The 19,583-nt window shown below is 46.0% G+C and overlaps 2 protein-coding genes across 5 annotated transcripts in view; one reads left to right on the top strand and one right to left on the bottom strand.

Moving 5' to 3' along the window:
* Positions 1–99: 99 nt before the first annotated feature.
* On the top strand, positions 100–8,843 carry csrnp1b (cysteine-serine-rich nuclear protein 1b). Its single transcript, XM_066642348.1, has 4 exons — positions 100–2,131; positions 4,523–4,782; positions 5,170–5,466; positions 5,595–8,843. Exons 1-4 carry the CDS (start codon positions 1,948–1,950, stop codon positions 6,564–6,566), a joined length of 1,713 nt encoding a protein of 570 aa, XP_066498445.1. The 5' UTR covers positions 100–1,947; the 3' UTR covers positions 6,567–8,843.
* A 500-nt stretch (positions 8,844–9,343) lies between these two features.
* The window catches only part of LOC136664857 (solute carrier organic anion transporter family member 5A1), a 51,563-nt gene continuing 41,323 nt past the window's right edge, over positions 9,344–19,583 (bottom strand). For 3 of the 4 annotated variants that reach the window (XM_066642314.1, XM_066642323.1, XM_066642336.1), the window contains 4 exons: positions 16,812–16,971; positions 15,119–15,360; positions 14,645–14,709; positions 9,344–13,746 (listed from right to left, as the gene is read on the bottom strand). In XM_066642314.1, the coding sequence (XP_066498411.1) occupies positions 13,298–13,746; positions 14,645–14,709; positions 15,119–15,360; positions 16,812–16,971 (916 nt within the window). In that variant the 3' untranslated portion in view covers positions 9,344–13,297. The remainder of the gene's footprint in view (positions 13,747–14,644; positions 14,710–15,118; positions 15,361–16,811; positions 16,972–19,583) is intronic. The other variant, XR_010795186.1, reaches the window with a different exon arrangement.

The following is a 19,583-nucleotide window of genomic DNA, read 5'->3' as shown; positions in this document are numbered from 1 at the left end:
TGTCACGGTCGTATCAGTTCTGTGAAGCTGTAAAACTAGTTTCACAAGAGGCTTTCTGAACATCCATTGCGTGTTAGTTCTGTAGTGAAGTGAAATCCTTTAAATCGCAGGGCTCAGTAAAACGATGGTACTGCTATGAAACCAACATGCGCTGAGCATTTGAAGGGTTTAAAAACCTCAGCATGAGCCTTGTGTGGTTTAACGCGACGTCCTCATTCTCCTCCTTTTTCACAGTACACTTTTAATTGGGTTCTAGAGGAGAGGTTCTGTTTGGAAGAGATGAATCAGTGTTTTTCAGACGTGTTTTTGTGACGCGGCCCAGACAGCGCTCCTGACCTGTATCGTCTTCCAGTCACGACTGTCTGTCGCTTCTCAGAAGTGGCTCGGTTGGTGTGAACAAGCCTGGTTTTGCAACTCTTCCACTGTAGTCGACGCAGTGTGCAGCCTTCCAGGAAGATGAGCAAATTATCTACGTCAAAACTGTCTGAAAGAACAGAGGTTTTCTTTTTGTTTACACTTTGTATTAAATGATGTGCTCACGCAGCTGAATGTGTCGCGTTACTGGAGCAATAAGGAAATATGAGTGTGAGTTTCCTGTCATAGGAACAACACTGTGGACGTGTTTTTTAAACTACACGCTGCTTGTTTTGGGAGGTGAAATATGTAACCACTTAAAAAAATAAAGTGTGTTGTGTAAATAAAGATCCAGGCCGACGGTCCGGTTGTTAAAGGATTCAGTAAAATCTGCTCCGTTTTAATTTAGTGTGCAGTTTTTTTTGTTTGTACGATGTTGTTCCTGCTGTGTGTTTCTGAAGCAGTTTGAAACGGAGTGTTTTGTAATGTCAGTGAAGCGAGAACACTTCTATTACGCTTGACTGGAGGCTCTTCCTTCCTTCCTTCCTCTGCACATGTGTCAGCAGCTGAGGAGCGAAGCCCCAGCTCAGGGCCCGAGGTGAGCTCGCTGCTGGGGAATGTCTCGGGGCCAGACCATCACGAGCCAGAAGAGTTCACTCAGGAGCACATTCTTCCCACGCAAAGCCCCTTAAGGCCGTTAACGCGGCCCGGCCATTTCTCTCCTCACCAAAGGCTTGATTGTTTTCATTGCTGCAGAAAGCAGAGGAAAGAAAGGCATTCTGGGTGAGGAATTATAACAAACATGTTTACTACACCCAGCAAGACGCATATTTACTACAGAGGTTCGTACAGTGACTTGCGTTCGCACATCAGCGCTGTTGAAGCTTGCTGCGCTGCTCTGTGCTTTTTCTCCTCCGCTGATCAATGTATTTGCTCGGCTGATTGGATTTGGAAGTGGGTGAAGGGTCTGGTAATTGTTGACTTGTGCTGGAGGGACATGATTGATTGTTTCCTGTTGGTTTCACTGCTGAGGGCCTGTGTAAAATGTGGTCAGCTGCTGGTAGTGAAGGCCTGACAGAGGCAGCACACTGGAACACATTGGAAAAACCTTCTGTGAACTGTTTGCAAAAGTACATTGTGGCTTTAGACTCTGGTTTCAGTTCTTAATGCACTTCTTACGCCTAGCCCTGGATGAGCTTGTGTTGGCTCCTTAAAGAACCATGTTTGAGAAGGAGATTTTGGGTGTAAAGATGTTTTTGTGAACCTCCAAATCACCATTGTACCATTTCTTTTCTCTGAATCATTTAATGTAAAACAAATAAATAAAAACTACTACCTAGTGTTTAAGCAGTGCACTGAAGGCAGGTGTAATTTCACAGCACTGTTTCCACAGCAGGCATCACTCTTGACATTGTCACACACCACGTTGATGAATGTATCCATGCTGCATCCTTCACAATTAACCCTCAGGACGTCCCTTTGTCTTCTCGTTAATCACCACACTTGTAGCAGGAATCATGCTAATAGCTAAGCTCATTATGCTGCCATGCTAATAAGTCTTCTCTCTGTGCTGCAGATCTGCACTCCGGCGCCATGAGCGGGCTTCTGAAGAGGAAGTTTGAGGAGGTGGAGGAAGACCCGTGCTACTCCTCGTCTTCGCCCTCGTCTCTCTCCTCGTCTGCATATTCCGGATGGGACTCGGACGGAGAGAGCTGCTACTCGGACACTTTGGACTCCACCCCCAGCAACCCCAGCTCACCATCGACGACATTCAGCAGTGAGTTTGGGCTCCTCCGCACCTCGTCGTCTCGCCTTTTCACGGTTTTAAAAACGGCTATCAGTAAATGTCATGTCATTTGATATTATTCCAATTCCTTATGCGGTGAAACGGCCTCCTCTCGTGACCCTTCTCTCCACACGGTCCTTGTCCTGGCTGATTAGGGGCAGCGGTGCTTGTGCTCGATTCTGTAGCAGCCGCCGCCTTTAGCTTCCTCCTGAAGCAGTGATGTACGCCGCGAGACCTTTACAAGGTCACCTTTTGCTTCCGGAACCATTATTGAATGGCTCAGAGCTTACAGTGCAGCAGTAGTGGAGATCAGGGGCTCACAGGGGTGGAAGAAGCAGGCCAAACAGTTGTGTGGTTCCCAGGATGGCAGGGCAGGGAGCCAATGAGTGGGGTGTGGCAGTAGGCCAGGAAAGAGAGCGAGAACACACCAAGCCTTGTGTGCACCTGGCACGCCCCCCAGCACAGGTGCAGAGAGAGAGAGAGAGAGATGGAGATACGGGGTACAGAAGGAGGGGATGGAGAGGAGTGAAGCGGAAATTATTTCACAGTCCGGTCTGTTTATTTGTAGATAAACGGAGCAGCTGGAGCTTGATTCCTTATAAAAATTCGCTGTAGAGGATGATTCCTGGTGCTCAGGTCCAAAATAAGACTTTAAATCCCGAGCTCCAGTCCATGTTCTTGTAAAGACCACTGCTTAAAGGGGGTGTATATGTTCATTATGTGCAGTCCACTGAAAACCGAGGTTAGTGAGGTCTGGATTTGGTAACTCCTGGTAGTTAAATAAACCTCTGAATTGCCTTTTAGCACAATTCCTTGCAGCAGTAAGAAAAGCCCAGGGCTGGAAAGTGGATTCAGGCTGAGTATGAAGAACTTTGTCCAATGGCATCCCTCCAAAAGCCCTCTCTGGCACGTTTTGTGTTCGAGAGCCTGTGTGCGATAAGAGGAAAGCGTGCTTACAGAAGCCTGTGGTAGTCCGCGCATGTGTACACAGTGGGGTTCCCAGTGGGCTGAGTGTTTAATGGAGACCAGCTGTGGGACAGTGTGTCCATCCCTTTTTGCCGATAGGAATCAGAGAGCTGGCAGCCCGGCTTTTATTATTTTTTATTTTTTTAAAGCAGGAAAAGAGGTTAACAAGTGAGTGCTAAGTATTTCTGCTCAGAGGAAGTCCAGGAGAAGAACGGCTAAACTGCTCTCAGATCAGCTGTAGTCGTTCTTCATAACATTTAATTCAACTGTGGTGTGGGATAAAAGTTGAGGGAAGGAACAGGAGGGACTTATGGGGAGTTGTTTATCGTGTTTTCTGTGAGTCGAATGTCGTCTTGTTGTCCACGCCTCTGTTATTGTGTACAAGTTTTTGCCCCCTGTCCTGAGAACCGTGTGGCTCCAAATGTCCTTCTGGCCGGAAGCCTCAAACCTCCAAAACATTTACTCTCACCACTGCGACCCTGCTGTCGCCGCCAAGGGGAAATTCCTGGGAGGACTGTTTATTTGTGCGAGAGAGATGCAGAGGATGGTCTCTTTGATCCAAATGGGAGGCGGCCTGAGAAATCTCAGGCATGTCCCGAGTAGAGAGACGCTGCGTCTGATATCGGAATGATTCACAGTGATGCACAGTATATCATCACTTTCATATGTCCCTCTCTGTTGGAAACGGACCAGGTGCTGCATGGTGCTTTAAACATATCAGAAAGAACAAGCCCAAAGAAAACGAGCAGTTCTCCCCTAAGTTAAAAGTTAGGAAATACCAGGTGTAACTGGCAGTTAATGAATGCAAAAAGTGTTTTTTTTTCTTTGTTTGAGTCTAGTGTTTTCATGAAGATGCTGGAGTGGTCTAAGCTTTGTCTGGTCTGCCCCCTAGTGGCCTGTTAAAAGCTGTAGCTCACGGTGCACTGCTCTGATCCTGATGTTTACACAAGAGACTTAGCCACTCCAAGTCTTCCCATTAGAACTGGCACAGTTCCCACATAAACACTCCCCGATGAGCTCCAAGGAAAGGAACATTGCGTCTCTCGTTCAAAGACGTACCCGCGCGTGCACACACACCTTCACCCACACCCACACACACAGACACACTCGTTACTCACACATTAACACGGGCCTCGTTATTCTTCCATTCAGGTTCATTTTGGTTTCTGCACTTCGTGTCCTCACACTGCTCCTGAACCTTAGATAAACACCGAGCGGCTCCTTGGAACTTGGAATTAAACCTGAGCTTTACTTTTACAGAGCATTATTAATAAAGTAAAGCTGCTGCTGTTGTTGTTTGTTAATATTATGAACCTGAAACACAATATACTTTACAGTTTACATAGATGCCTCAAATATTTCTGTTTGTTTATGTAGCTATCAACCTGACCCCTCTTCTTCTGTCTTTGCTCACAGCCACCTCCATCCTGAAGAAGTCCAAGCGTCCGCGGAGAGGAAACGTCCAGTTCGATCAGGTGACCGTCTTCTTCTTCCCGCGATGCCAGGGCTTCACCAGCGTCCCCAGCCGAGGCGGCTGCAGTCTGGGCATGGTACAGAGACACAGCGTCCAGAGAAAATACACACTCGCCGAGTTCGCCGTCGAACAGCGCCACCTGCGGAGAGAGAAGCTGAAGAACAGGTTGAGGGAAGAGAAGCTGGAGGCCCTTAAACAGAAGGTACAATAATATACTGTTAACATGGCCTTGAAATCCAGCAGGGCACGAGTACAGAGCCGTGAGAACAACGGGAACTTTTTACTTGATGCCACACTCCACTGGTGGAGTTCATAAAACAGTGCCTTGCACCAGAAATCTAATAAATCCCCCAGTGTTTGTTTGAGCCTGTTCAGCAGAGCTTCGTACTTGACAGACACACAAAGTGTATTGGCATTGCTGGCGTGGTTATATTGGATAAATATACAAAGTACAAGGCATAATACAATAATACGAATTGCTGCGTACACAGCAATCACATCAGGGATCAATAGAGCAGCCACAGGGGCAATCTGTGTGAAACAAAAGCGCAAAGGACAGCGGATCTATAACTCTCTCTCTCTCTGACAGCTGACTAAAAACGGTACTCAGGAGTCTGAGGAAGCTGACCGACTGACTGTGGAAGACATCCCCGAGGAGGAGATCGACCTCAGCGGAGTGAACCTGGATAGCGGCTCGTTTCTGCACCCGTACCCGTCCAAGAGGAGGCACGCCATCCTGAAGGCTGCCGGTGTGAAGAAGATCGATAAGGAAGAGAAGAGACAACTGCATGCGCTCCGTCTTTCACGGGAAGACTGTGGCTGTAGCTGTCAGGGCTTCTGCGAACCTGAAACCTGCAGCTGTAGCCTGGCAGGCATCAAGTGTCAGGTGGGTGCTGAAGGACTTTGATAAAGAGTCAAGTTCTCGGTCCTGGTCGGGTCCTGATCTGATCTGAGTACATTATGTCATATCTGAGGTGTTGACTTAGAAAATGACTTTTTTTTTTTTTTTTGCAGATGGACCACTCGTCCTTCCCCTGCGGCTGCACCAAGGACGGCTGCGGGAACACGGAGGGCCGCATCGAATTCAACCCCAGCCGCGTCCAGACCCACTACATCCACACCGTCATGAAGCTGGAGCTGGAGAAGCGTCTGGAGGAGCACGCGTCCGAGAGCGAGGCGGCTCAGGGCGAGCAGAACGGCGCAGATCTCCGGCCACCAGAGGGCGACGGCTCCAGCTTCCATTTCAACTCTGAGTTGGCAGCAGCGGGGGAGAACAGCTGCAGCAGCGACATGACAGACTCTTCCAGTTCTTCGGGTCAGAGCGAGGACTCCGAGGCGGGCGAGAGGCCTCGGAGCGAGCAGTCGTCCATAGACGTGGACGAGAACGGACTCACGCGAATCCTAAGCTTTAGCGACACGGATAACGAGGATTGCGCAGTTCAAAGCGTGAACGACAGCCGCCGGCAAGAGCAGAGGAGGACTGACCTGTCGTCTGCAGGGTACGGCATCTTCAGCGGCGCAGAAAACACGGACAGGGGCGATTACGCCTCACCAGCGGACTCCGTCACGGACAGCAGAGCTGCGTCCATTTCCGAACTCTTGGATGAAAACGCAAATCAAGGCAACGGCCTTTTTCACAGCGGCTCCGTGCCCAACACGCCCTCCCCTTCAGTCGACCGTTCGGCCAGTTACATGGACCTCAGCCTGTCCTCGGAATCCGACTTGGAGTTCTTTGACGGTTTCCCCTGCCTAGGACCCACCTCACTTTACAACTCCCTGAAGGAATACGAGCATTTGGACAACTGCTTTCAGTTCCAGCTGCCTGGGTACTCCAGCCTCCCTTCGGCCGGCGACTCCGGAACGTGCCTCTTGGAGTCGCTCATCGGTTTGTCCGAATCTGTCCCCGAGCCCCCAGCCACCTTCACGGACAATCAGATGCTGGAAGAAGCCATTAAGTTGTCTGTGATGGAGTACGTGAAAGTGTGAGGTGGAGGCTGATGTTGACGATGGTGTAACACTAGACTGATTCTGCGATTGTAAATGAAAACAGGTTTTTTTCCTGGTGTAATGTTGTTGTTTATCGAGGCCGGTTTGGGCCTCTGTCCGAAGCTGAGATTTATTATTATTATTATTATTATTATTATTATTTTCCATCATTTGCCTTTAAAAAGTAAGCAGAACATTTGTATTATTATTAGTATTATCTTTATTATTATTATTGCCATCGAATTGGCAGCTAACATTTGTTTTTTTTGACAGTTTGTACATACGGCCTGAAGGTTAAGAGTCCTCACCCACATTGGTGTTATCATTAATATTATGACTATTATATAAGATTATTTATATGACCTTTAAACAGGGGGCACATGGGAGTGTTTTTGAAGTTAAAAATGCTGATTTACGCACCTCAGGGACTTTTTCTAGCTTTTGGAAGCAATGTATTGTGACCATTGCTGTGATGGACCCTATTTGGCTTTTCTTTTTCCTTATTTCTTTTTTTTTCCACCAAACCCCCAGCAGCATTTTACCCGCCCTCGCGGGGGCGCTTCCTCTCCCTCGTGTTCGTCGGGTCTTTACTGAATCACGAAGCTAAAGGGAGGGACTCGTCCTGTTTCACACACACATTAAAGAAAAAGACTCGTCGGGATTTTGAACGGCGCCCGACTCCCCGCCCGAAGGCTCCTTAGCACTTTATCTGTGAAAATATCAATGAACGTGGAGCCGGGGGCGAGGAGTCGGTTGCGGTTGAAGTGATTCGGCGCCGTGTTTGGTGTCGAGTCACTGAGCGTTTATTTATTTTACAAACCACACGGAGAATCTCTCGCTCGTAAATCACTCGTCGTGAAGAAAGGCGGCTAACTGTGATTTCTCTTTACCATTTACTACTTGTTTCTTTATTTATTCCTTGTGTTCCGAGTTATTTATTCGATTTTTCCGAATCACCCACTGAACACCTGAGGCTCCCGGCGCTCCGGGGCAGTGAAAGCAAAGCAGCTTCTTTTTTTTTGTGGGATGTTTCTAGGGGAAATCCATTCAGTCACTAACCTGTGTGAAACAGATCTGACGTAAGGTTTTAGTTTAAATTATTTCACGTTTATCATTTCAGTGGTGTTCAGTAATTTATTACAAAGTTGGGCAATAAAGGAGCGGCTTGTATTATGAGTTAATAAGAAAAACAAAAGTTTACTCAACGTGCCTATCGTTAATCTGAAGAGTGTCGAGGATTTCTTTTCTAACGGAGAGGAGTGAACTGTCTACCTATGACCTATTTCCTAAAATCACTGTCGCGGCGCTTTGTGGCGCGTGATCGTTGCCTACAGAGAACAGAGAACTACACTAACATTTTGTAACTAATTTCTGTAGATTTCAGAGAATTCTAATCTCTATCATTGACAAACTATTTTATTAAGAAAAGCCAACTTTTCCTCAGAATGTGGGAAGTGTTTGTAACAAATGAACACAGCTAAGCTTCGCGCTGACGGAACTCTTCTGTGGAGGAGACTCCATTTCGATTGTATCCCGAATGTTTCGGCAGAAATGACGGATGTAAGTGTATACGTTTGTGGATGAATTCTGCATATATTATGCAGACGTTAAAACTAAATGATTATATTATGCAAGGACGGGAAAAAAAGAAGCAGCTTTCAGTGTCGCCCACGTCTCCGAACACCACAGACGAAGGTGGTCGGGTCGGCGTTGTCCTAATCGGACCAAAGCAAAGCCAGACGTGATGTACATACTCCCACCACCAGCCTGGACCAACCTTCTAAAGCTACTGCATGTGACATCCATCATACCTTCAGCTTCTGTGTCTGATTTTCACAAAGCGCAAAAAAAAAGAAAAGAAAAAGCTAATAATAATGATGCACAATCAGAAATAATGTGTTTGCTTTCTTTGGCCTTCGCGTGCTGTTCTTGAATCAGTTCATTTCCATCCTCAAGGGGGCACTGCTTGTCGCGAGTTTAACTGATTTTCCTTGTAAAGATGTATCACTTATGAAGAAATGGAAAAATGATGGGTATTTATTAGTCAGAATTATTGTAAGTTTGATCTCCGATGCTTTTGAAAGTGTTTCTTCTTAATTATTATTATTTTTTTGGCCTTTTATTTTGTACATATTTTCTGCTTAAATGGTACTACAGAGCAAAGACAAAGCTGCTTTATATATATTTCACGCTCAACAGTTTAAAGCTTTTCATTTCATTCAAGTCATTTGACAGTAGTTTGTCCTTTCAAAATAAAAGTTCAGCTTTTTTTCTTAAGTGTTGTGTTTGTCTGTTTTTAACGGCACAAAATGACCTCAGTTCCAGCGCTCATTCAGACGTCATAATGCCTGTGGTTACAGTCGTAAAAAAACTACACTGGGACTCGAGCTTCCTCTGGACTGGGGGCGGGGGGCGGGGCTAAATGTGGAGTCTCCATTTTTTTCCAGAGGGCTTTAAAAATGTAAAAAACAAAAATTCATATATTCGATATATTTAATATAAAGATGTAATTAAGATATAATTAATCTAAATAGAAGTAAATATCCGACCTCTGAATAAATAATATCAGGAAGAAAAAAAAAGTTTAACATGCACTTCCACCTCTTGAGCACAAGATGGCAGCCTCTACACACTTTCCACTACGTGTTGATTTCAGGATCCTTACTGTTTGAAAACGAGGAAGTCTAATCATCTACACAGTGCAGCTAGCGCAGCTAATCCATTTTTGATCATTTTTCAATATTGATTAACTTTATAAAAAAAGATGAAGTGAAAACAGAAGTGTTTTATGTGACCAGTGAAAATAAATCAGTTTAATAAAGTGCCTTTACAGCATGTGGCTCAGACTTCTTTGTTCTGAGTGGACAGAGCAAGACCCAAGACCCAAAATGTGTTTTTTTTTCCATCATTTTTAATGACAAATATCAAGTATTCAAGGTTATTTGTAAACCAAAGTGTTCACAAATTTTCACTTCTGTTCCTGAGGAACACAGAGCAGGAGCTTGAACTTTCCGCCACAGATCTTCTTCTTTCGTCTCAATAAATACAGTGCAGATAACAGGCCGACTGAAAGGAAACTCAAAAGTAAAAGCTCTACCTGAAATAATCCTCGTGAACAAACCCAAGATGCTGACAGCGCTACAGACAGAGAGACAGACTTTGGATGAACGCCACCCTCCCACGGTGATTCGGAACCAGATCGTTTTAAGACTGTGAACCAGCTCCCACCTGGTCTCAGATCAGCGGGAAAGGGTGGGGGTCAGCCACACAGAGACGGAGATATGTTTGAGAAACAGCTGGAGGAGGTCTTGGCCTCTCAGGCTTCTTTGTCACGACAGGCAAAAGTAATAGTGAAAGTACAATGACCCCGAAAACCACTGACCACTTCAACACAGGGTCACACCACCTCCGCTTCCAAAGCAGTGGCACAGTCAGGGCATAAATATTATAATAGGAATAAATAATACTAATACTAGTACTAATAAACAAGCTTTGGGGAACACAGCTGAAGAGCAGCATTTGCAGTGACACAGGAGTCGCTGTCCAATAAAAACATGTATCTCCATTTTTACAATCTGTGATGAACGGACCAATAGAAATGCTCCAAAATCTTTTCACATTGACTTCCATTGAAATTTCAGATGTTTTTGACAGGACGGTGATGATAACCCTCTCACAGACCTGCGCCGACACTTCTGAAGGCTTCAGTTACACCATCTGACCTCTGTATGGCGCAGGTTGGCCTCCACGCAGCTGGAGACAGGCCTCTGAGTGGCCACACAAATGCTGCCCCTAAGCACACTGTTACCTGGTTTTGTATTCGTAAGGTCCTCCCCATGACGCTCACTCAAGAGGAGCTCCAACTGTTCAGCCATTACACGGTTCTCTAAGCCCCTCTCCATTTAAGTAAAAACCACCTCGCAAAAGGAAATCCACTGAAATGAAAGCCAACACGTGAGGAATATCGCGGGTACCTTAGGAAATCCAGGCGCAGAAAACAAAACAACGTACTGTTTCTTATTTCCTCCGCCTGTCGCGTGGTTGTCTACATTTGTTACAACTGGGTTAGTCTAAAAGGTTCTAGCTAATTAGTACGCCATCTTTAAAACGCCCCACTTACACATCTACAGTTGCAGTGTAGTCCACAGTCTACCAGCGTCCCCCAGAAAAGTGCGCCCAAGCGCTAACCGCTAAAGAGGGTCTCACAATACTGTATATACTTTTAGAAAAACTGATTCACAGCGCGGATCATCGTTTAATAAACACCCACTGGCCGCTTTATTAGGTACTGCAAGCTTGATTTAATGTGGAATGTAGTTTGATGTGTTTAATCTAAGGGTCTTCACATGAATCACAGTTTAGCACCAACACACTACCAGAGTTCCCTGGGACTGTAACTGTGTTGACTGTAAAACGGAGCCCTAAGGGGACGCAGAAAAAGAAAACATCAGTTAAATGACACGGTGAAGTGAGATTTATTTTCCCTCAAAATAATTACCTTGGGATTATTTGACAACAATAAACTCGGGTGATTCTCCAGGCAGCGTAGGGAAAGGTTAAGCGCAGTACCGCCTCTGGCCGCTAGATGGTACCTCTGTGGAATATTGCTCATACGTTCCAGCCTCTAGAGCAGCGGTGAGCACATGGAGATATTAAACCGAATGATCTGAGGGCGGGGGTGAGGGGCAGCAACCAGAGCGTTGACCGGTGGCAGGGGAACAATAGCCTTTTTCATTGTGGGTCATTTGTTGGGTTTCGTTTGTGAAGTTAAAGCTGGCACCAGTGATCATCAGTGTCTGGACTTGTATTTGGACTGGATTATTTTCATTGGGCAGTTGGGAATGAGAGTGTTGCCTTTTTCATTCCAGTCTTTTCATGTCAGTGGATCCATTTTCAAGCATTTTACCTTTAGTCAGTTTCATTTTACTGGATGAATTACTCGGGTTCTGAGTCTTCACTGAGTCATGGGGCACCCCCTGCTGTTTCAAATGGTCATCGTTTAAGCACTGAAACATTTTTGTAGTTTATGTTTGTAGTTGAGGCCAGTTCTAAACACATAAGTCGATTTTTATTAGAGAAATGTACTGCATCAACTGTCAGCCATCACTACAGCAGCTCTGAGTGAATGGTGTTTTAGTGCCATCCACAGGCCACAGCGGGTAATGCACGCAAGTTTTCCCTGTGATTGCCTGGGACATCACCGACATATATTTTTACACATGTCCATTTAGGGGCTCCATACCGTCGTCTGTAGACAGAGAAACACAAAGTGCACCTCAAAGTGGACTTGATAAAATGGACAATGAGTGTAGATTAGAGTTCTATAATAAAGTGGCCAGTTGGTGCCTGGTCCAAAGGGCTGAACTCGTAATTCATAACTCGTTTAACCGTAAAAGACCCAGTATATTGCCATAGGAACGTGAACATCACAGATTAGTTATGTGCCGGCTTTATATGTCATTCGGATGGGTTGTACATGCTGTGCTACACGTCCTAAATGTCTAAGAGCTACTCTACACCATGCAGCAGCAGAGGATACAGCTTCAGTTTCTTTACATTTCCTCGGCTTTAAGTGAAGGCGTTTTTGATCGAATAAATCTTTACATTTAAAACTGGTGAGTGCAAGAGGAGAGAGCAGCTGTTGGTGTTTTAAGCCACACTTCTCAGAGAGAGAACATGCTTCCGGCCATAAATCCTGATATTACTGAGACTGAGAATCAAAGCGCTGAGGCCAGTTTACTGTCGTACTATTGCTAAAGCATCAAGGTGGTGCTCGGGCTCGTTAACAGCAGTGGGAGGAAACGTGAGTCCATCAGATCCGCTGACACTACACCATGCTCCTTCTGCTCAGTAAACCGTTCCGTGCTGATCGCCACATGCCACTGAGCTCCAAGGGTCAAGGGGTTTTTTTTTTGGCTTTGTTTCTTTTTTTTTAATCCCTGCTTGGTGTTTACAGAACACTTGTGGAAAGAGTCCAACTGGATTTCTAACACTGAGCGTTCTAGGGTTGATGATGATGATGATGAGGAAGAGGAGGAATGGTCCATGTGTTCCTGCCTTAGGCACTGAAAAGTGGGGATAATCCAGAGGCAGAAACACGGGTCCCCCTCAGAGCTTCTGAAAGTGCCTCTAATGGCCCAGAGATGGGAGTGGAACACACAGCAGAGTGGACTTTTCACATCACCAACGTTCTCACAGACACACACACACACACACACAGTCTGAAGCATGTCCTTGATTGGCATATGGAATACTGATGGGCTGAAGAGATACATAGTAGAAAGTATGACACAGAGGGGCATCGTGGTAACGCTTGCATAGTACGGGTTTCTCAGTTGTGCTTGTGGTGCTGTATGATCACCATCTTGAGATCTGAAACATAATACAGTAGAGAGAACATGGTCAACACCCCGCTACCCCGCCTCATTTAGCACCATTTATATCATCTTTTACAATGTACAAGTCCAGAGTTCCTCCATCGTCTTTGTTCAGTCTGCTTCCGTGATATGAGCTGATGGCACCTTTTAAACAAAAACAAAAACGGATGCGTCTAGGCACCGCCGAAGCAGAGGGTGGGTCGGGGAGCAATTGTCCAAAGCCGTGGGACAGGAAGGCACGTGGAGTAAGGGAGTCGGGGCCAGGGCTAGAAACGCTTGGCCCCTGAGAACAGCTGAAGTTGGACCACTACTACCCCTGCACCCTCGCGTTTTTAACCTCCTCCCTCACAGCGTCTAGACATGAGCCCGGATGTCCTGGGTGGAGCGGGGTGTTATTGCTTTGAGGGCGTTCCCAGGGCAGCTCTGGCTGCTGTGGCCACGACAGAGGGGCGGAGGGTGTGGCTCCAGGGCCTCGGGTCGGGGGGTGAAGATGGGACAGGAGCGGGTCCGGGCGTGGCTTTTTCGGCCGCCGGCGTGGCACACCATGTCGCTGATGGTACCCAGGGGCGGCAGGCTCTGCCTCCAGCGCTCCAGACGATCCTCCTTGGACTTGATGGAGTACCAGGTGAGGAAGATGAAGACGAAGCCCACGAACTTGAGGCTGGCGGCCAGGCCGAAGTAGACGAAGCGGAAGGAAGTGACGTCGTACTCCCAGCAGGAGCCGTGCACGCCGCAGTCCTGCTGCCATAGCATACACGTGGTGTCGATCACAGCGCCGAAGTAGATCGGCGTTGGAATGTAGGCTGCAAGTGAGAACGTGAGAGGGGGAGAGTTACAGAGAAAGACGTCGCCTGTTTTACAGATTTTATTATGTATCATAAGTGTTTGGTGGAATATTTCTACACAATGATGTTAAAAACCATGAAAATATTGTCATGTGAGTAACATCTAAGTGTTTTTATGAAGAAAATTGGGAAGACATCTGCTTTAGAATTTAAAAACTAAGAACTTGAAATACAGAGTTCTTCCACAGTCCAATAATTGATGTATAACTCCGTACGTCCACTAGGTGACATCATAAACTAGGAATGAGTTTCAGGACACAGCTTCTCAAACAATTACAAACATTCAACATCACAAAGCATTTGACAATGTGTGTGTGGGGGGGGGGGGTGAGAGTGAGAGTGTGTGTGTGTGTGTGTGTGTGAGAGAGTGTGTGTGTGTGTGAGAGAGTGAGAGTGTGTGTGTGTGAGAGAGAGAGAGAGTGTGTGTGTGTGTGTGAGAGAGAGAGTGTGTGTGTGTGTGTGTGAGAGAGAGTGTGTGTGTGTGTGTGTGAGAGAGAGAGAGAGAGAGAGAGAGAGTGTGTGTGTGTGAGAGAGAGAGAGTGTGTGTGTGTGAGAGAGAGAGAGTGTGTGTGTGTGAGAGAGAGAGAGAGAGAGAGAGTGTGTGTGTGTGAGAGAGAGAGAGAGAGAGAGAGTGTGTGTGAGAGAGAGAGAGTGTGTGTGTGTGAGAGAGAGAGAGAGAGAGCGTGTGTGTGTGTGTGTGTGTGAGAGAGAGAGAGAGAGCGTGTGTGTGTGTGAGAGAGAGAGAGAGATGTTTCTACAATCAGTATGAAGTACGCAGTTCTCTGGACATTTTGTTCCTGACCCGTGTGCTTGTAGAGAGCTGATAGAGCAGGTGTCACAAGCTGCTGTAACTTACCCAGCGTCCTCAGCAGAACGAACTGCATTCCTAAAGCAAACGGCCGCTCCTGCTCCTCCACTGACCTACAAAACACAGGTGACACGGAGATCACATTTCTGTTTCCTACCAGTTTCTGTGTGAAAGGAGAAAGCTCTGCAGCGCAGTGATTCTACAACGACACTCTGCTTTTCCTTTCCTTTCCATTTTCTGTCTGAAGTGTGCTTCACCATCATTAATGCAGTTAGCTCATCCCTCACTATCACTCAGATACTTCATACACACACCCAGCTGTTCTGAACAGAGCTAGGACTGAACGATGGGGACAAAACACCACTCCAGGGTGTGGTTCTGTGTAGGCTCCGGACCCACCGCCACCCGGAACTGGATACGGGTCACAGACAATGAACGGATGAACGTCTGCGATGTGGAACACCAGCGGGAGCTGGACGTCTGCACATTTGAGATGTTGGTACCGATTTGTGCCGTTTTTACCTGAGAGTGACGATGATGGCCGAGGGCTGAGCGCAGGCGGTGATGAGTGTGACGATGAAGAGGAAGATGAGGAAGGGGATGAGTGTGTTGCAGGTGCGGTCACACTTTCCCGACAGAGTGAATCCGTTCTCGTTCAGGTACGTCTTCACGATGACCAGCTGGAGCTGGTTTCCCTGTCCTGCAGAGGGAGGCGTGATGACCTGTCGGCTCTGTACACACGCACAGTCCGTGTAGTTACGGATCTGAGGAGAGAGAGAGAGGGGGAGAGAGGTGTATGAGAGAGAGATAGAGAGCGAGAGAGACAGAAAGAGAAAGAGAGAGAGAGGGATAGAGAGAGAGACAGAGAGAAAAAGAGAGATAGAGAGAGAGAGAGAGAGACAGAGAGAAAAAGAGAGAGAGCGAGAGACAGAGAGAGAGAGAGAGATAGAGACAGAGAGAGAGAGATAAATAAATAGCTCAGAATTACAGATCACCATTTTGAGAGGTCTATGTTCTAGTGTTAATCTGGTTGTTTTTTAAAATGGTTTTTGATTTGATTTATACATTTTCTGTTATTTTTCTCCTCGTTTTTGTCTCTCACTGTTCTTTACTTTCCTCCGTTTATTTTCAAATGAATTTACTTTAGTGTTTATACTTTCAGCATTCACAGATTTGTGCTTTTTAATGCTTTAACATCAGGAGACATTTATAGAAAGTTGCAATTATTTCTAATCCGTCAAATCAATAACTCTTCTGATATTAGAGGGATCTTAAGATTTCTTTGAACTGGAAACATAACTAATCACTGCACTTCGTACCTAGTTTCTTCTGAAAAAACAGAGCTTCCTGTCTTTTCGTTGTAATTCTGTTCCCGTTTCTGAATTTCAGTGAAACTGGGAAGTGCGGGTCAGTCGTGGAAAGCTGCCGTAACGTCAGTGAATGAGGAGAGATCGGACTAAACTAAACCCTGGGTGATCGGACTGCATGGAGGGACAAGGACAGGAGGCTCTGAGTAAATTGGAAATTGATTCTTTAAACAGGAGCTGCTTTAAACCCAACGTCAATGCGGTGCATTCAGCAAATGAACTGTGATCAATGGCTTGAGACGTAAAGTCAAAAGCTGGAGATCTTTACAGAAACATGAAGGGGGCAGTCCCTCTTTGAACTGGACAGTGATAGGAGAAATAAATCAACACGATCGAAAGGATACTGCGGTTAAATCAACGTTTAAACTGTTAATTCATGTTTTTGTGGTTATTTTTGTACATATTTCTCCTAAATAACAGTTTTGTTAATACCTTAATACTGAGTGTATTTTATGGGATGTTTCTCCAGAGCTCCACAGATCTATAACTCATGTGGAATAAATAGTTTCTGTAAAAACAGGTTTGTGACCATTTTCCTGCTGCTTCTAGACTCCACTGATGGCAAAAGTTAAAGGAACATTAGGTAAGGTTTGGGTTATCTGCTCTGGGGCTCCACCTACAGTAATTCATATTTACTGCACTGTTCAGAAACCAGGGTGGGGTCCTACCTTCTTCTGTAAGTTACATAGTGCAGTTTCTGCAGTGCTGAGCCCAGAGAAGCAATGACAGAGGGTGTATACTCTATTACAGGTCAGTGGTCTATTACAGCACAATGATTTTAAGGTAAAAACACTAGGGAGTGTTCCTTTAAGTTGGATCAAAGTCGTCGGCGTCAGTGAGGTGCTCACCCCGGTGCTGTCGTTTCCGACCGTGCTGCAGCCGGCCAGGCAGGGGTTAAAGTAGGTTATTCCATCAGAGCCACAGACCGGGGCGTACTCGTGAATCTTACAGCCACAGTTTACATTACAGCTCCCCGTCAGGTTCCTGTGGGTCAGAGTCAGGGTCGGGCTACAGAGAGAGAGAGAGAGAGAGAGAGAGAGAGAGGTGGGGAAGAGAGACAGAGAGAGAGAGAGAGAGAGAGAGAGAGAGAGAGAGAGAGAGAGAGAGAAAGAGAGAGAGAGAGAGAGAGAGAGAGAGAGAGGGAGAGAGGTGGGGAAGAGAGACAGAGAGAGAGGGAGAGAGAGAGAGGTGGGGAAAAGAGAAAGAGAGAGAGAGAGGTGGGGAAAAGAGAAGAGAGAGAGAGAGAGAGAGAGAGGTGGGGAAGAGAGACAGAGAGGGAGAGAGGTGGGGAAGAGAGAGAGAGAGAGAGATAGGTGGGGAAGAGAGAGAGAGAGAGAGATAGGTGGGGAAGAGAGAGAGAGAGAGAGATAGGTGGGGAAGAGAGAGAGAGAGAGAGAGATAGGTGGGGAAGAGAGAGAGAGACACTCACTAAATAAACAGTAGCAGAGAGACGGTGGGAAAGGCCAGCAATATTTAAACACCGTCCAAACACCGGACGGATTCTGACGGATCTGTAGCTGAATAGAGGGATCAGGTCTAACACAACACTGCGAGAAGGAACAGGAATGGAATAAGAGCCGTTTTCATCCTCAGCTGGACCCTTTACTGGCAATGAACAATGTGATGTGTTTCACTCGTTTCATTATCCCACGGTCAACTCCCCATCAGATAAACGCTCCACACTAGAGCTGTACCACATCGTATCGTCTGCGGTGATGATGGTGATATTCTGAGTTTGTTTTGTTGTTTACTGTGAAGCTTTAAGGTTACGTCTTGTAAAATTGTTTCTTTTTGCTCTTTATTCACACACTACATTAAATTACTGTCGTTTACAAAATAAACAAATGTTTACTGATTACTTTTGTCACTTCTTTCTGTTTGAAAATTTGAAACTGTTGTTGTTAAATAAAACAATAAAACAATTTAGTGATATATATATATATATATATATGAAATATATTCAATTTAATATAATTAATATTAATATAACATTTATTTTGTTGCATCAGTGTGTTCTTGAAATTAATAAAAGTGTTTTTCAGTGTTTTGTTCGTATCGCCAAGAATATCGTTATCGCCAAAACACAGCGAAATATCGTGATATTATTTCAGGGCCCTATCGCCCAGCCCTGCTCCCGACAGATCCAGGAGAAGATCCACACACTTCATGTCTTGTTAAATCCACAGCTGTTTTTTTGCCTTTCCTCTGTGAAAAGGCAGCTCAACACTATGGGGGTTTCCTCCGGGTGACTGTCTGTGAGGAGCGTGGTGTGTTCTCTCTGTGTCTGCGTGGGTTTCCTCCGGGTGACTGTCTGTGAGGAGTGTGGTGTGTTCTCTCTGTGTCTGTGTGGGTTTCCTCTGGGTGACTGTCTGCGAGGAGCGTGGTGTGTTCTCTCTGTGTCTGCGTGGGTTTCCTCCGGGTGACTGTCTGTGAGGAGTGTGGTGTGTTCTCCCTGTGTCTGCGTGGGTTTCCTCCGGGTGACTGTCTGTGAGGAGTGTGGTGTGTTCTCCCTGTGTCTGTGTGGGTTTCCTCTGGGTGCTCCGGTTTCCTCCCACGCTCCAAAAACACACGTTGGTAGGTGGATTGGAGACTCAAAACTGTTCGTAGGTGTGAGTGTGTGAGTGAATGTGTGAGCGTGTTTGGCCCTGTGAAGAACTGGCGCCCCCTCCAGGGTGTAGCCCAATGGTTCCAGGTACAGATAATGAATGAATGAATGATTTCATATGCCCCATTCCATCTCCATGTCTTATATTATGTTGTTATATATCACACAGTTCTATAAGGAAATCTTAAGGATATTCACTCCTGCTTCTGGAGAAGAGAATGTAATGTACCTTTAAGGAACACAACTGGACTTTAACACCACTGTTGTATCTTTAAAGGTAAATTACACTGTTTGTACCTTTAATAGCCACAAATGTACCTCTATCATACCATTTTAAATGCGGAAAACAAATTCCTCTGTGCAGCACAGTGGCCAATAAAGTGATTCTAATTCTAAATGATTTGGTTGGTATTGAATACTGAATAACATTAGATTATTCATAAGTGAATCAAGGGTTAAAACTCACGGGGTGAACTTACACTACGACATTACGTAACTTTATCACCAAGGCCAGGAATTCTAGTCTTGCGTATGTAGCTGTGCCCAGATGTAATTACACATCTCAGCTTCAGATGAGGAGCCAGACGGATTCTGACAGATGCTTCACTGTGTAAATGACGGGCGGGTGTCGAAAAGATGGATCATTCTGCTTCTGCAGATGAAGCAGAGCAGATCAAGCACAAAGGCTCCGTGTTAACGTCAGAGGTCTGTCTGGAGAGTGACCTCAGGGCCCACCCTGTGACCTTTAGGGATGAAAACACTGGGCAAAAGACGTGAACGTTTAAAGCTCTGGGTCAGTGTTGACATTCCACAAGCCCCTCTCAGGTCCGCTGCTTTCAGAAACCGGCCTCACAGTTTCCTGCACAGTTCGGCTCAAACGCTGTAAACAGGCTTACACCGCAGGGCCAAAAGTTTGTGGACGACTGCTCGTCTAACCTTTGGGTCCTTTTAGCTTCTGCTCTTCAAGGAAGGCTTTACACTTCACGCTGAAACATTGCAACGAATGTCTGAGACA

Source organism: Hoplias malabaricus, chromosome 1 (assembly GCF_029633855.1).
Source record: "Hoplias malabaricus isolate fHopMal1 chromosome 1, fHopMal1.hap1, whole genome shotgun sequence".
NCBI classification, from domain to species: domain Eukaryota; kingdom Metazoa; phylum Chordata; class Actinopteri; order Characiformes; family Erythrinidae; genus Hoplias; species Hoplias malabaricus.
The sequence above is the reverse complement of the archived record's forward strand: the minus strand, read 5'-3'. Positions and strand labels throughout refer to the sequence as shown.